Source organism: Sturnus vulgaris, chromosome 2 (assembly GCF_052056855.1).
Source record: "Sturnus vulgaris isolate bStuVul1 chromosome 2, bStuVul1.hap1, whole genome shotgun sequence".
NCBI classification, from domain to species: domain Eukaryota; kingdom Metazoa; phylum Chordata; class Aves; order Passeriformes; family Sturnidae; genus Sturnus; species Sturnus vulgaris.
The window spans coordinates 22,658,226-22,673,356 of record NC_142244.1 but is presented as its reverse complement, the minus strand read 5'-3'; the positions used below and the strand labels follow the sequence as shown (position 1 = coordinate 22,673,356).

General features: G+C 39.2%; 1 protein-coding gene and 1 long non-coding RNA gene across 2 annotated transcripts in view; one reads left to right on the top strand and one right to left on the bottom strand.

Moving 5' to 3' along the window:
• Positions 1–15,131, bottom strand: part of LOC148224677 (uncharacterized) — a 122,843-nt gene that overhangs the window by 31,236 nt on the left and 76,476 nt on the right. The window lies entirely within an intron of this gene.
• On the top strand, positions 5,502–9,978 carry LOC106854610 (lymphotactin-like). The gene is made up of 3 exons (XM_014878644.2): positions 5,502–5,711; positions 8,121–8,238; positions 8,969–9,978. The coding sequence occupies exons 1-3, from the start codon at positions 5,642–5,644 to the stop codon at positions 9,072–9,074; spliced, it is 294 nt and encodes a 97-aa protein (XP_014734130.1). The 5' UTR covers positions 5,502–5,641; the 3' UTR covers positions 9,075–9,978.

The window sequence follows — 15,131 nt, the reverse complement described above, 5'->3', positions numbered from 1 at the left end:
CATAGAAGCCAGTTTACAGAAAAACACTACTTCTTAATCTGTACCTATTTGAGGGTACAGGTGCAAGACCACCAAGTTCCATTTCATTGCACATGTGGGGATCAAGTGCTGTGATCAGTTTTAAGAAGCTCTAAAACACTTTGTGGAACAGGATGTGGCCCAAAATTGTCAGATTAAAGTCACCAGTGTGAAGCAAGACGATGTATCTCACCAATGGTATGGTTAGAAAGTGTGACAGCTCTTCATTTTCAGAAATGAAATAGAAAAGTCTATTCCAGAGTCTACAGTAATTTCTTTGAAGGAAGGAAAAAAAATAATCTCTCTAGAAAGAAAAAAATAATAGCATAGATTTTTCTTGCAAAAAATTCTTGAATGATCTCTTCCTATCTTCTGCTCTGTGTTTTGGATGGGGGAGGGTTTGTTTGGTGGTAGTTAGTTGGTTTGGGGGGGGTTGGTTTTTTTGTTTGGTTGGTCGGTTTGTTTTAGTTTTTCTAAATTTTGTTTTATGTTTTCTTGGTTTAATATTTTGTTTGGGTTTTTTTGTTGTTTTCATGGGGGTGTTTTTTGTTTGGTTGGCTGGTTTAGGGGTGGTTTTTGTGTTTGGTTTTCTTGAGGGGTTTTTTGGGTTTTTTTGTTTTCTTTTCCTGGAAGCCATAGGAGTTAAAAATCATAATTATAAGTTAAAATTTGTCATATCTGTTTAAATTCTGTGGTAGGCCTTCATGAAAGTTTGGTTATTAAAAATGCTTACAAGGATAATTATTGTTTTAAACAAATGCATTTATTAGAAATCAGCTATTTAAGGGGAAAAAAACCAGCAAAACAAAACAAAAAAAAAACAGAAGAAAAAAATCCCAAGATTCCTTTTTGAAAAGTTCAAGAAGATGCCATTTACAAAAAAAGGCATTTTGCATCATTCATGTGTCCCTTAATTTTTATCTTTTTTTTTATCCACTGGCTGATTTCTATTGATGGTAAACAAAAGTCAAAAATCCCTATGAATTTTCCAAAACCTAGCATCCTAACAGCAGAAAGACTCAAGATGGTGCCTCCACTGTGGGGAAAATCCAGCAGAAAAGAGATATTCAATGCAGCGGGTCTGATGGCACATGTGAGCTAAACAGCCACAAGTGTGTAGATGCACAGTTTCCTTTGGCACATGAAAACATGCGCCAAACATTAAGTGACCTGAGGAGTTAGAACAATTATTGGGTGGAGGGAAAAGAAGTTAGCAGGTAAAAGACCAAAAGTTGAATCCAGGATTGGTGGTTCTGCTTATTGCTCTGAACCCTGGAAGGTGGTGCTTTATTGTGATTGTCTATTACACAGCCTGCCCTTCAACAGTTATGATGGCAGAAGTATTTAATGGCAGTAATAAGAAAAAGTCTGTATACTTGTAAATAATAGCACACGCTGTTATGTTTAAAGCATAGAAATATCACTGATGTGTGTTCTCGTACCAGTAACTCCCCCTTTCCACTAACAATCTTAGCTCTCAGCATATCCCTTGTGATGACTGTCATGGAGCAAAGGAATCCAAACATATACAAATTGGCCAAGGACTCATTCCAAAGCATGAGATACCACTGAAAAAACTGTTACCCACTGAGAAACGTGCGTGTCTGAACTTCTTCAGTTTTCTGAGAAGAGCTCAGGTTTATCCAGAAGCAACATAGTGATTCTGATCCATTTCCAGCGCTTTAAACACTGACTATCCATGGTTCAACCAAAGTAATTTATTTTTCACAAAACCATCTTTATTTGTCTCCTCAAGACTAATAAGCATAAGACTTGGATCCCATCCTTGATCCTACAGATATGGCACACAAAAAGAAGCACTAAACCAAATCTGCATTTTCTGCTTTATGTGACAGGAAGTGGAAAAAGAAATAACAAGAAAAAGAATCCAACAAAACAAGAAAGAAAAAGGATAATCATACCATAGAATCATAGAATGACCTGTGTTGGAAAGGACTTTATCTAGTCCAACCTCCCCTTCTTTGGGCAGGGACACTTTCCACTAGACCAGTTCACTCAAAGCCCCATCCAACCTGGCCTTGGAACACTTCCAGGCATGGGACATTCACAGCTTCTGTGGACAACCTGCTCCAGTGCCTCATCACTCTTTGAGTAAAGAATTTCTTTCTAATATCTAATCTAAGACTACCCTCGTTCACTTTGAAGCCATTTCCCCTTGTCCCAGGACTCCATGTCCTTGTAAAAAGTCCCTCTCTAGTCTCTATAAGCCCACACCAGGTAGTGGAAGGCTGCTAGAAGGTATCCCCACACGGATTGAGAATATTCCACAAAGTCACAAAGTTATTTGACTCCTGTTTCAGCATGTACAAGATTTAGGTACATTCACAGAACCAAGCTATAGTCACCTCTGTGTTTTTCCACAGCAATAGCATTGCACCAGGTTTAGTTGACTTCCCACAATGGATTTCTCAAAGAACAAAATCTCACAAGACTAGGATTATAAGGATGAGGATACAAATACTCCTTTTGTAGATCTTGGGTGTGTGTATAACTAAACCAAAACAAGCTCAATGAACTAAAACAAAACAAGATAACACTGAATGAAAGAAAGAGCAAAGACCTCTAGGCCCTTTCAAATCAAATCATTCCCAGTGTAATTTTATGTATCCGAATACTTCCAGTTGAATGACTAAAGAAAGATTTTGATTGATTTGATTTTTGACTATTATTTAAGAGCACATAATACATCAAGGAAAAATGGCAGGACCAAGGAAAAGCTGGCAGGAAAAAGCTAATAGTGCAGTCATGGAAACAGATGGTCTACGAGCAAAAACTTTATTATGATTAAGAGAAAGTATTGTTAATAGGGTTACATTTCTAAAGAAGGAGTTCTGGTAAAACCAGCACAAAACAGAGTAGTTATTAAAAATCTGATTGAAGCCATAAATTTAGATTAGAAATCATCTCAGCTGAGATGTGAACACTGAGAATGTGTTTGCTTCTACCCCATTACAATATGAATTAAAATACTAAACACAAACTACTATTTCAGGTACTTATGAAATCAGAATGAAAACTACAGAGCAAAAGTGATGAAAAGCAAGGGAAGAAAATCATGGAAACATCACAGCTGGATGTCACTTGCTGGTAATTCTTCTGCCAGTACTCCAAGTGTTAAGAAAATGTAAAATCAAAATACATTAGGGTCCTACATATTTCACCCAACTTCACTTAATAATATGTGTCCAGCATAAGACACATATACAAATTGCTTCTATAGATAATAGAGACAGACATTTATCCCCTGAGGGTGACAATGTCCTTCCTAAAACCAGTTAACTGAGATACAGCCGTGTTTAAGCTGAGCTTCTTAAGTCCTCTCTGAAAGTCACTAAATGCCCCCATTTGGTCTTCAAAAGTGATTAAGTGACCTGATGGCACAAATTCAAGTGCAAGGGACTGCTGACAATCCACCAAAAATACTCTTTTCTAGGACTACATAAGAATTTAGTTATTCATTAAGATCTTGGCCTCTCTTTTTAAAAGGTGACTACAGGATGAGAAAATCCAGTACTACAAACACTTTGCCCTGAGACATGAACTCTTGATACTAGGCAAAACTCTACTCAGTGCATATTTCTTTTCCTTCATCAGGGCTGCTGTCATGAAACTGGGTACATACCACAATTATTACAGTTAAAAATTCTTTATCTTGTTGAAAAAAAAAAGAAAACTATTACATTTAGAACTACTCCATTTCTGCCAAAACCAGGACACTCATGGTTTCTCCAGTCCTTGCACTGACAGCTGTTCACAAGCCCAGGCATCAGACAGCGTGGTGTTTACCTATTCATACCAGGACTAGCTGGGGGTTTTCTACAGAGCTGCACAGGGCACATGTTATAAACAGTTATGCAAGAGTTGCTTTCACTACAATTTATTTGCCCTAATTATAAAATTGTAATTCTTTGCAATTAATCATTGTGTTAGACTGTTTTTAAGTATGAAAAAAATTGTATTTGTTTCTGGACAGTATAAAAGAGGAAGAAAGGCTTCGCAAGATGTAAGCAGGTTTGCAAATGATGTATTTTAAGATATGCTTGCTATTGCAAAATGTATATCCAAAATGGTAGGCAGAGAGCAGAAGACCATAAAAGGAAGAGTACCAAGCTTAAAGCAGCATCAGAAGACCATCAGAAGACCACCCTAGACTGCCAACATCTGCAGCTATTGTGCAAACGCTGCAAAAATCTGAAGCAAAACTGTAATAAATAAATTTGCAAAATCATCTGAGTAAGAAACAAAACTGTAACAGTATAAAAGATTGCAGACTGAAGAAATGGGTGTGCCTATGGCTTGGCCATGCACCCAGTCCTGTAACTTTTGCTTTACAATTATCCCTTATTTATTAAAACTCTCAAAAATATAAAAGGACTTTGTTTCTCACAGCATGTGAGAAGATTTCTGATGCCAGCTGAGGTGCTGCTTTGTGTGTGGCCTGGAGGTCCACAACTGGCCTGACAAATATTTGCAGGCTCAAAACCACTGGTTTGTAGCAATGCCATCCAGTAACTTGGACCACAGTAGACAGGCAGGACAGCTAAATCTGGCTGATAGGGTTGGCACAGTGTGGAGAAAAGGGCACTTGGAACAGAGATACAACTGTAACAAGCTGACAGGCCTGTTATCAGCATCACCTTTACATGAAAGTGCAATTAATTTTTTGTCTTTTCTATAATTTATGCCTCTCTGATTGCCTAGTTACTTTCTTGGGCCACATTTTTTGCACTAGAAAATCCACACCACAACCCCCACCTCCAAAATAAACAAAACCAAACCAAACAAGCAAACAAAACCAAAACCAAACAAACAGAACCCCCAAAACAAACAAACAAAAAAACAGAAGTCCAAACCAAAGCAACCCTAAGACAACCCTTTACAAACTCATACTCCTCTTTGAAACCATTGCATTTTAGTTATGCCTGACTGGCAGGAGGCATACTGGATCTGGATCTGTATGCAAAGGTGTATTCATTCTTGCTTCTCCCAGCACACTGATATCAGCTTTGGCCATATCAAGACACAGAGCAAACAGAAGTGCTCAGGCAACACCAACCGCTCATAGGAAATAGCAGAGATATCCCTCCACAGCTACATGTTAACGTGACAAACCATCCAAGCTGCTTGGAAAGAGCCAAGGTGTTCCTCTTTCCATCATCCTTTAGCTCACAGTTCCCCTTTCCAGTGGTTCATTGGTCAGCGAGGCGATTCTGAATGTCACTCTGTGTCTCTGCAGCTAAAGGTTTCAAAACTGAAGTGTGAAATGACAGGAACACTTATTACAGGTTTCCACTACAGCACAAGAGCTCTCACTTTTTGCAGCTAGAAATAAACCCAAGTCACAGCACAGAAGCAAGTGCAACCACAGTGGGTTTGAGCAGGAAAAGCCTTCTCAGGGGGGCTAGTGAAGGACTGGTGGGGGAAAGGAGGTGGTTCTCTCTCACCAGAAAAAGCAACTCAAATTTTCCACTTACAGTCAGGCCCTCCATGACACCATAAAAATTAACACAAGAACTGACCACTGAATGACAACATATAAATCGTGAGGAAGGGGGCTGAGAGTAGACACTTTCTGCTCTGCCTTGACACAGAAGCCACCGCAATGAAGCTCCACACCACAGCAATCCTGCTCCTCTTCTGGCTTGGCATCTTCACTGTGCACACAGTCAAAGGTAAGTTTGCCACTTGAGAGGAAGACAGGAATTACTCCACATTCCACCTGTGGTCTCCTGAGCAGGATTCATTGTTACAGATAGCTGATTTATAAGATAAAATGCACAAGAAATCCAGATGAAAACTGCAAGAAAGGCAGATTCCTGGGGGATTTCATCTGATGTCCTGCCACAAGGTGGTTGGTTTCTGCTTCAATGCAAGGCGAGGGTCTGTGCCTGAGAGCACTTAAAGGGTTTCTGTGCAATGTTCTCTCTCTCAAAATAAAAAAATCTTGAAGGCACAATATCTTTTAGTCTCACTGATGCCACATACCTGTGTGTAGTATAGGTTAATAACATTTCATGAAAAATCCTTCTTGGATAAGATGTACATTTTTTCTTTTCCCAGGTAGATCATTCTTATATGAATTTTATTCTATTAATTGTTATTTGCCTTTCTCTAACTATATCGACTTAATCCCTCTAATACTGCTATTTTGCAAAGTTCTTCCATTTCTATATCCCATATAGTTTATTCGCTTGTTTCTGGACAAATCTTTTAGTACAGATAGGGAAACTAGAAATGGGAAGTAAAAGGAGGAATAACAGATTTAAACAGTACCTTCTCTCTTTTCACTGAATCATATAATTGAACATCTTCTTTCAATGCACTTATGAACACTGGGATGAGCCATGTTTATTACCCAGACTCTACATATGATTGTAGTGCTGATTTGGTCAGTGACTTTAGGATTAGGCTCCGTGGATCATGGAGAAACATGAACATGGACACATTACACGCATCATCTCATCACAAGTAGACTTCACACAAAACACAGATATGCAAGCCATATGCAAACCCACAAATATGCACTCAGAAACACTGAGAAAAGGAATCCACAGTAAACCACACCAAAACCAAACTGAGACCTGCTAAGCATTCACAGGACTATGAAGCTACACAGCCCTTATGCTGACCCACTGCCTCTCCAGCTACATCCCACTACATCCTCCTCTTTTATTGGTGACACTGCTCTTCATCCTGGCACCAATGGCTTCAAATCACAGACTGCCCATTTCCCATGTCATTGTCCAGGCTGTATAATTGGCCATAAGAGAAAAGAGAGATGAGACAAGAGAGAGAAAAAAGGACAAGAAAGAATGATAAAAACCCCAAATACACCTGGGGAAAAGTGGTAGTTATAGGTGCAGAGCAGTTGGGGTTTGTTCCCAACCTTAGAGAAGCTTTGCTGCTATACCCTGCATCCATTCCCTGAACACTGTGTAGTAACAGAGGAAATATTTCCAGGACTAGTAAGGATTGCTTGACTGTCTTTGACCTCTTTTATTGCCACATTTTGAAAACCAGTCTGAGGCAGTAAGAAATCTGTCATGAATCATAAAAAAACATGCTGTATCACTCATGACTAAAGCAAGATCAGAAGAGATATTCCCTCATATTTCTTAAGGCAAACAAAATCTCAGGAATTAGCAGATCTACCAGTACCTGTGCACTGGCTCTCCCACACCTTCTCCAAAGACTGATGTGTGTTTGTCTCAGGTAGCAGGTTTTACATTTAGCAAATTGCACCAGAACAGCTCTTGGACTTTACTTAAGCCAGTAGCTCTATAAATTCTTTATTAAAAGCCCACATGCTTTATTAAAAGCATGTCCCCCAGCATGCTTTCCCGAACCTGTCTTTCATGAATGGGAGAAAACCAAAAACTGGCAAGTGGAGACTAACACTAATGTAAACTCCATTACATTTGAACAAGCTCCCATTTTCAGCGATCATCATGTAAGATAACAACTGCCCAGAAAATGTTATACCAATATTGTGATCCTCTTTTTAAATCACCACTGCGTTTCTCTGAATTGTATCAAAATCTTGGAGGAATGCAGGGATTAAGAAACACCCCACCACCTATGAAATTGGAGTTTTAGCCAGAGGATATAAGTACTGATTCTTCTGGCAGATATATCTCTCATTCTGTTAACAACTTTTGTTAATGCTACTTTTGGATGCCCACGGTGAGAGAAGCAGCCTTGCTTTCCTTGTCTTCACTTGGGAAATAGGAGGAAATACTGATCCATATTTAAAGATATCTGGAAATCCACCCAATAATGTTCCAGTTCTGAATGCTACCTCCACATGGGTTCTTACTTGCAGGCCTAATCATGAATGATGTCAAACACTTCTACTCTTGTGGAAGCAGTGACTCCTTGGGGATAGACAACACTTTAGAGATGGTAGGATGCATCACAAAAAATAGCTTAAGCTCTCTGGTATAACTGGTACATCATGAGAACATCATGGTCTAACCACCAATAGAAATCTTTTGGAATTCCTGATTTATTATGCAAGTATGGCTAAATATCGATAAAAAAAATATTTATTCCCTTTTCATTTATCTATTTCTCCCTTCTAGGGAGTGCCAGTAGCGAGGCCATGCGCAAATTCAAATGTGTAAATCTGTCTACAAGTCGGTTGAACATCCAAAATCTCGTGAGGTATGAAAGGCAACAAATACCAATAAATGCCATCATGTAAGTATCCCATTCATCCTTCAGACTTCCTTATGTAAACACAAAACCATCAAATAGGGAAGAGGCATCAGAATACCATTCATGGCCCAACTCACTAAATTTGGCTGGCCCAGGTCACCCATCCACTTCTTCCATGGAGGAGTCACCTGGCAGCTGAGGGAGTGAGGGGAGAAGAGCAGGCCTCAGAAAGCTGGGAGATGTGTGCTGCTCATGAATAATGGCAGGAAGCTCACTGACCAGTCCCATCTTTGTGCCCAGGGAACAGGGAAAATTTTCAGCAAGAGTGGAGCAGTCAGAGGTTCCATGCATGAATTGAGTCAAGGGAACTCAACTGATGTGAAAGATGTGAAAGAATATGCGGTTACTCTGAGTCTTGCTAGGAGCTGTGTTTGGTCCTTTGAGCTCACAAGCACGCATTTTTATCACATCTGGGATCTGCTCCTGGGAGATAAATGTTCATCATGATTTAACATAAAATCCCAGAATAGCAGGTATGCTTGATTTCTTTTAATATCAGTATATATGTACAAGACCACGTATGTTACCAATGTCATAAATAGGGAAATAACGTTTTTAATGGTGTTTTTCTAAGTAACACCTACAAACTCTGGCATTTGATATTGTTTTACCACATTTTTACTTATGTTCTGCATCAAAACCAAGAACAGCAGACCTGGGTTGAGAGCCTGGAATTTAATGCCCAGCTGGTTTGCTTTTCTTTTTTCTATAGGTTTATTACTGCAAGAGGTATCAGGATCTGTGTAAGTCCTGATCAGAAATGGGTGCAGACTGCTATAAAGACTATAGATGAAAAGCGTACTGCAAAACACAAATAATCCAAGCATCTAAGGCCAACCATCTGGAATCATCATCAGTGCTGCAGATAACAAGGAAGAAAACCTTACTATCTGCTTTTATTTCCTATTTATTAAGTGGCAATAAAGTCTTTGAACAAACACAAACTGACCAGAATCCATTCATCACTGGTTGAATGCCTGCAGACTTCTTCATTTTATGGCTGAACTCTGTTATATATTTTCTGAAATGCTTGCTAATCTTTCTTTACAACTGAATGTAGATATCATCACATCCTTGCTGTCCTGACCAGGATGGCATTTAACAGTGAATGACTGATAGTTTCACACAGTGTAGTGAAGATGACTACCCACAGAGCTGGAAGAGTGCAGGCCTCCCTGCTGATGGAGATCAGAGCATTCCTCATTGAGTGCTGGTTTTAAGAAGATGCTGTGTAAGTGAGTCATTCACACCTATATAACCTATACACAAACTGGTTTCATGCTTCAGGATATCACCTGATCAGTTCCATATTCAGAAGATGATCCTTCAATCTTCTATTTTTACACATAGTATTGCACTATTAGCTCAGTTCAAAGGTGTGTGAATATTCTCACTAAGGGACGATGTGGAATAATTCAGTGTAACTCAGTGAGTGTAACTCTCTTCAGTCTTGCCCAGGTGAAGCCTTATCCTACCAATGACATCTGTGAAGTTACTTCAATTTTGCTCTCATGTGAAAGAAACTTGAAACAACTGGTTTGCTTTTTCCATTGCTTTTCTCTGAATAAGAACAAACCATGTCTGGAATCTGTATTTCACAAACTCATAGGAACTCCCTGCCCTAGAGAGCTATGTACATAAAAATTTCTCATTGTATCTTAAAACTGATACATGCTACCAACAGAAGGCTTTGAATTTTAATAAACTTTCTATAAACCTGAATCAAATTGCATGTTTGTTTGCATGATTATAATGCAGATGGATACTGTTGAAACGGGCCCCACGATGACAGCACAAATCTGAGAACTTATGGGCAAGGTAGCTAGAGCTAACTATTGCTAACTCATGACTCAGATTGCTTTTGAACAATCTGATTCCAAGCTTTCTACACCACATTTCAGCTGTAAAGCTCACGTTTCAGACAATATCTCTTCAAAAGTTCATGTACTTAAAAGTTCATACCTTTCTCGGGTGATCCCCACATTATCAGAAGCAGAAATGGAAGAGCTCTCTGTTCAGAGAGAGAAAAAATGGCATTTGAAGACCTTGACGGGTAGAGGAGAGGTATAGGCAGAGGTGCTTCTGGAATGAAGTTCCACTCATATTACTACATGGATGGAGCCTGCACTGCTGCTAACCTGTGGGCTTTTCATTCTACAAAACCTCTTAGTGATACTCATGGAACTACAGCACTTCCAAACTGCACCATAAAATAAGATCAGACTACTCTAAAAGCCAGTCTTTACAGTTCCCTGCTTTGGTCAAGACTTTAGACAGAATTTGTCTCTCATGGCTCACATTTTTGTCAGAGCTCAGTCCTGTGTGTGGAAACAGATTTAGCTTTCATTATCGGGACAGGTTGTTAAATAGTACTGTTGCTGAGCCAGGGAAAAGAAGGATGATTGTATCTGCTACACTACAGTACAGACCAAGGCAGTCTACTGAATCTCTGTTATAGGGAGCTATGCTTCCTCACTGAAGTTCTCGCTATCAACAAGACTAGAGAAAAAGATTTGTTGTTATAAACTTTGTAATGAAAGCATTACAAGTAGAAAGAAATGACAATAAGATGTTACTGGAGTATAGCATTATATAAAGTGTGCTCATTAATTTTGAATTGCTGATCTTAAGGCCGCACATCCTCATATTATATACAACGGAAACACTTCTGTTCCCTTCAGCATCACCAGAGTATTCGTAAGCTACAAGACCAGGTCCCTTATAAAAGCAATTTGAAGGTAAATGCTTGCAGATGAATATCATCAACTCTGACAGACCAAATTCATCCAGGACCCAAACTATCTAACATGCTTTTTGCAGGCACAATTTTAATGCCTACGCTCACACTTAATAGTATCATATCCTGGAATGAATCTTACTAAAGTGAATATAATTTTTTTTAATTAGGACTCCCACAACCTGAGGATATATTAATCATCACATAGCAATTAATACATTATATCTGTTCATCCTCATCAAAATTCATAGAATGATTAATAATTTTTAAGAGTGAATCATCCTACTTAGCAATTACTACTTGTTTGTTATACCTTGCCAGATCTGTAGAGATCCTTGTACAGTCCTTGATAGCTAATTACTATTGGTGATCAGGGCTCTCAGTATCTCTTCCTAGTCCAACATTAAACTCCAGGAACTTCTCCGACTTTCCCTTACTGTTCCTTACCCCAGCCCTTGCTGTGGTTCCAGTTCTGTGCTATTTTTGTCAACTCTAGCTGTGGATAATGTGGAAGCTTATCTGTAATAGCACTGTTCCTCCTAGCACTTTTCCCTAAGGGTCTCAAAAGAAAGAATTGAAAACATGATTAAACCTCCTTTTCAGACGATCAAACACAAAAGGAAAGTACAAAATTAAGAGCCAGAGTGCTGCTCTTGTGTTGGAGGCAAGTAAGAACCATAGTCTTGGTCTTTCCACTATCCTTAGGAAACACCTATAAAACAGCAAAACACTTACAAAAATCACAAAAGATTAGGCTTAGGGTCTAAGGTACATTCAGACGTTTGGGGCTGTGGTTGGACTGATGTTCTCCCAACTCCTAGCTGCCCAACATTTCTTCTCCAAGACAGATAGAGAGCAATGGGACTCATGGTCATCATTTCCCTTCTTGCTCAACCTTTGCTAAATTGCAGCCAATTTTCTTTGACTCCTTTTGTAACATCTGTGCATCACTTTGCCACAAAGGATTCTCCAAATACACATGGGCAGATCAGTGTGCAGCAATATTTGAAACAAATCAACTGTATCTTTCCTGTCCCACACCACTTAAGTTTCCACAGAGACTTAAGAGATGCACTCTGTTTGTGTCTTTGGCACAGAGGAAAGGCAGCAGAGAGCATAGTGGATAAACCTTCAGCCTGTGTAAGTATTCACACTTTCTCTCACTTCAACAGAAGCAGACAGGGCAATTCCCCACCCCTTTGGGCATACTGGCATTTTTGCACAAAAGCAATAATTCTTCCTAGGCAATGACATTACAGAGCTGCTGCTGTATTCTTTTCACTACTTATTTACAATTAAGGAACCAGGAAGTTAAAGGTTTACAATGACCATCAGCTTTCCTGGAAACTGCTAACACATCATTCAACCCCTAGCCCCGAGCTGGGGATATTCCTTGATTTTTGGAGTTTTTTGGTTTTGTTTTGGCTTGTTTTTTTATGTAACTTCTGACTTCCTTTTGCGCTTTGCTTTATGCTGAAGGTTTCCATCAGCAGATCACCTATTTTAACAGATTGCTTGAGACCCTTCATGGGAAGAAGTAAATGGAGGAGGACTGGATACCTCTGCACATCAGTGATGCTATTCTGCCAAACTTTGGTGCATGACCTAACATGTAAGACACATTAATTTAGCAAATACAAATATTTTCTTCTCTCATTCCTGTGGAAAAATGCAGTGCATGCATTTTGGAAAGCTAAAGCTTATTCTAAGTTGCAAATTAATTCATTACTTAACCCAAACTATGGGGATTTGCTACAGAAGATGTTAATTCAAATTCTATGGCAAGTGAATACAGGAAAAGGTGAAGAGGGTAAAAATAGAAAAGGAATCATTTCAGCAGAAAGTGGTATGAGGTAACTGCCATTAAGTCCCTAATAAATCATAGTCTTTTAGCATCTCCCTTGCTCCCTCGAGTTTTCATCTCTGCACTGCATGTGCACAAAGTCTCTCTTCACCTTAGGAAAAGAAGCATAAAAGAGTGCCATAAACCTGGAAGCCCTCAACTGTGCTCTTCCACTAGCAAAGACGTGGGTATGAACAAACTGAAAACATCTGAAATTACTCATCTGCAGATGTTTGTCAGTGTAATTCGGAACACAAATTTTAGCTGGGCACGATATGCACAGCATTACAAAGCTCTCTAAAGAGTGTTCTGTGGTCAGCACCATCACTCTTGCATGTTCCAGGGAGCAGGTAATTCTAAGAGCCTTCCTGCAGTGACACCTGGCCTGTTCCAAGAGCACCTCTGACTGCCCTTAGTGCTTGAGTGTCCATGGCTACAATGGCCCTTTCTCCTGCTGAGAGCTATTTCTGTCTGTCTTTTACCACCTTTTGCTATCTATCTACCTACCTACAACTTTCAGTTTGGTTAGATGATCTGAGAAGAAAAGATCTACCAAGACAACTCCTACAGATACTGCACAGAAGATATAAAAAGTATTCTACTGTTATGTCATGGTTTACCTTCCCTCCCATTTACTGTTGTATGAAACAGTAAATAACTATTCCAAACCAAGTATGGGATTGTAATTTAAATGAACCTTTTAACTTGGCGAGGCTCATTTGAGATATTTGCAGACCATGTTCTGATTCAAGGCCTACATATGTCTCTACTCTTAGATCTTTTAAAGGAGCAACAGAAAAGTGAGGGTGCACAATAGGCTCCTTCCTGGAAAAGTTGTGGTTTTCCTTCCCATCTGTGTGACTTAGAACAAGAGTCTAGACCAAATTATTACATGTGTGTTATGCAAAGGAAGTGGCTGGTTCTGTCACCAAGGCACAAGGGAAGGACTCCAGAAGTACAAGCTTATGTCCTGCCCTCCTAGTGATTTATTGTTCATTTTTGTGCAGTGTCTGTCATTTGATTTGGGCTGAGTATTGCATATCACATTGAATATTTCTGGCAGTAAGTCCTTAAAAACTCAAGGAAAACACACCTCAAAAGCTATTTAGAAACTAACACCTGAAACAAATCTGTTAACTTTTTTGTTGCCTCTGGGTTTCTGAGCCTTTCGATTCCACTCTGGGGCTACAGTTTTCTCAAGAGCCATTATTGCTATAAGACTAAGCACTGAGACTTTGAGTCGCTCTGAGATATTGGTGTTGAAAAGAGTGACAGTAAGAGCACACAGGAACATGAATGCACACAAGTGGATACATGTTCAAGACAAGGTTTTTATAGGCTTCTCAGTTGGGAAAACACCTACTTATTTCCCACCCTCTGCTGTTTAACATCCTCCATGTTGTCAGCTCTAGCATGCCCACTGCTCTGAAACCATTACAAGTCACTCTGGTATTTCCCAGTGGAACAATATTGACTCACACAAAACCCCTCAAGTGATAATTTCCCAGTGCCTCTCTGTGCAATGTGAGAAGAAAATTATTGTTAGGGCTCCAATCAACCTCCAGAATCAAAACCTACCGATAAATGAACCTTGAACAGGAATTACCATGCTGTGAATAAATCCACCTGGTACTCTCCTTGGGGTGCTTTTCATGAAGTGCTGTCTGGTTCCAATTTGATTTATAAAGGCTTTCTAGCATCACTATCTCTCATGAGGGAGACTTTGTCAGTTATAATAATACCGAGTTAAGTAACTAATCTGGCAAAATATTGCAGATCTCTATTTCAGTATTTTTATTATACTAGAAAAAAGTGAAGTGTGAATTACTTACTGGATACAGTTTATTATATGATTATAAAAAACTTACTCTGAGGCATATTGTTAATAGGCTCAGATTAAACTTTTAAAATGAAAAATCATCCAATTGGAGAAAAATAGCAGGTGTAAACTTCACTCTTTAAACTCCAATTGGCTGATTCCTCCCTATTGTGAGTACTCGTAGTGAATGCAAGTTACAAAAATGTGTTTTTTAAACTAGAGACATAAGAAACTGTTATCACCCAGAAAACCCTGGAAAAAGCTTTATGGTTACAGCTATAGGTTGTAGTAGAACTGTAGCTGGGTGGGATTTTCCATCTCAAAAACCAATTAAGACCTCTCAGGACTTCAGACAACAGTCTGGAATCACATTAATTTATTTGCAAACTCTTAAAAAGTGTTTTGCTTCAAAGCCCACAGACTTCTCTGTGGCTGCTTAACAGAGCCCCTATTCAAAAGCATGATTCATGAGGTGG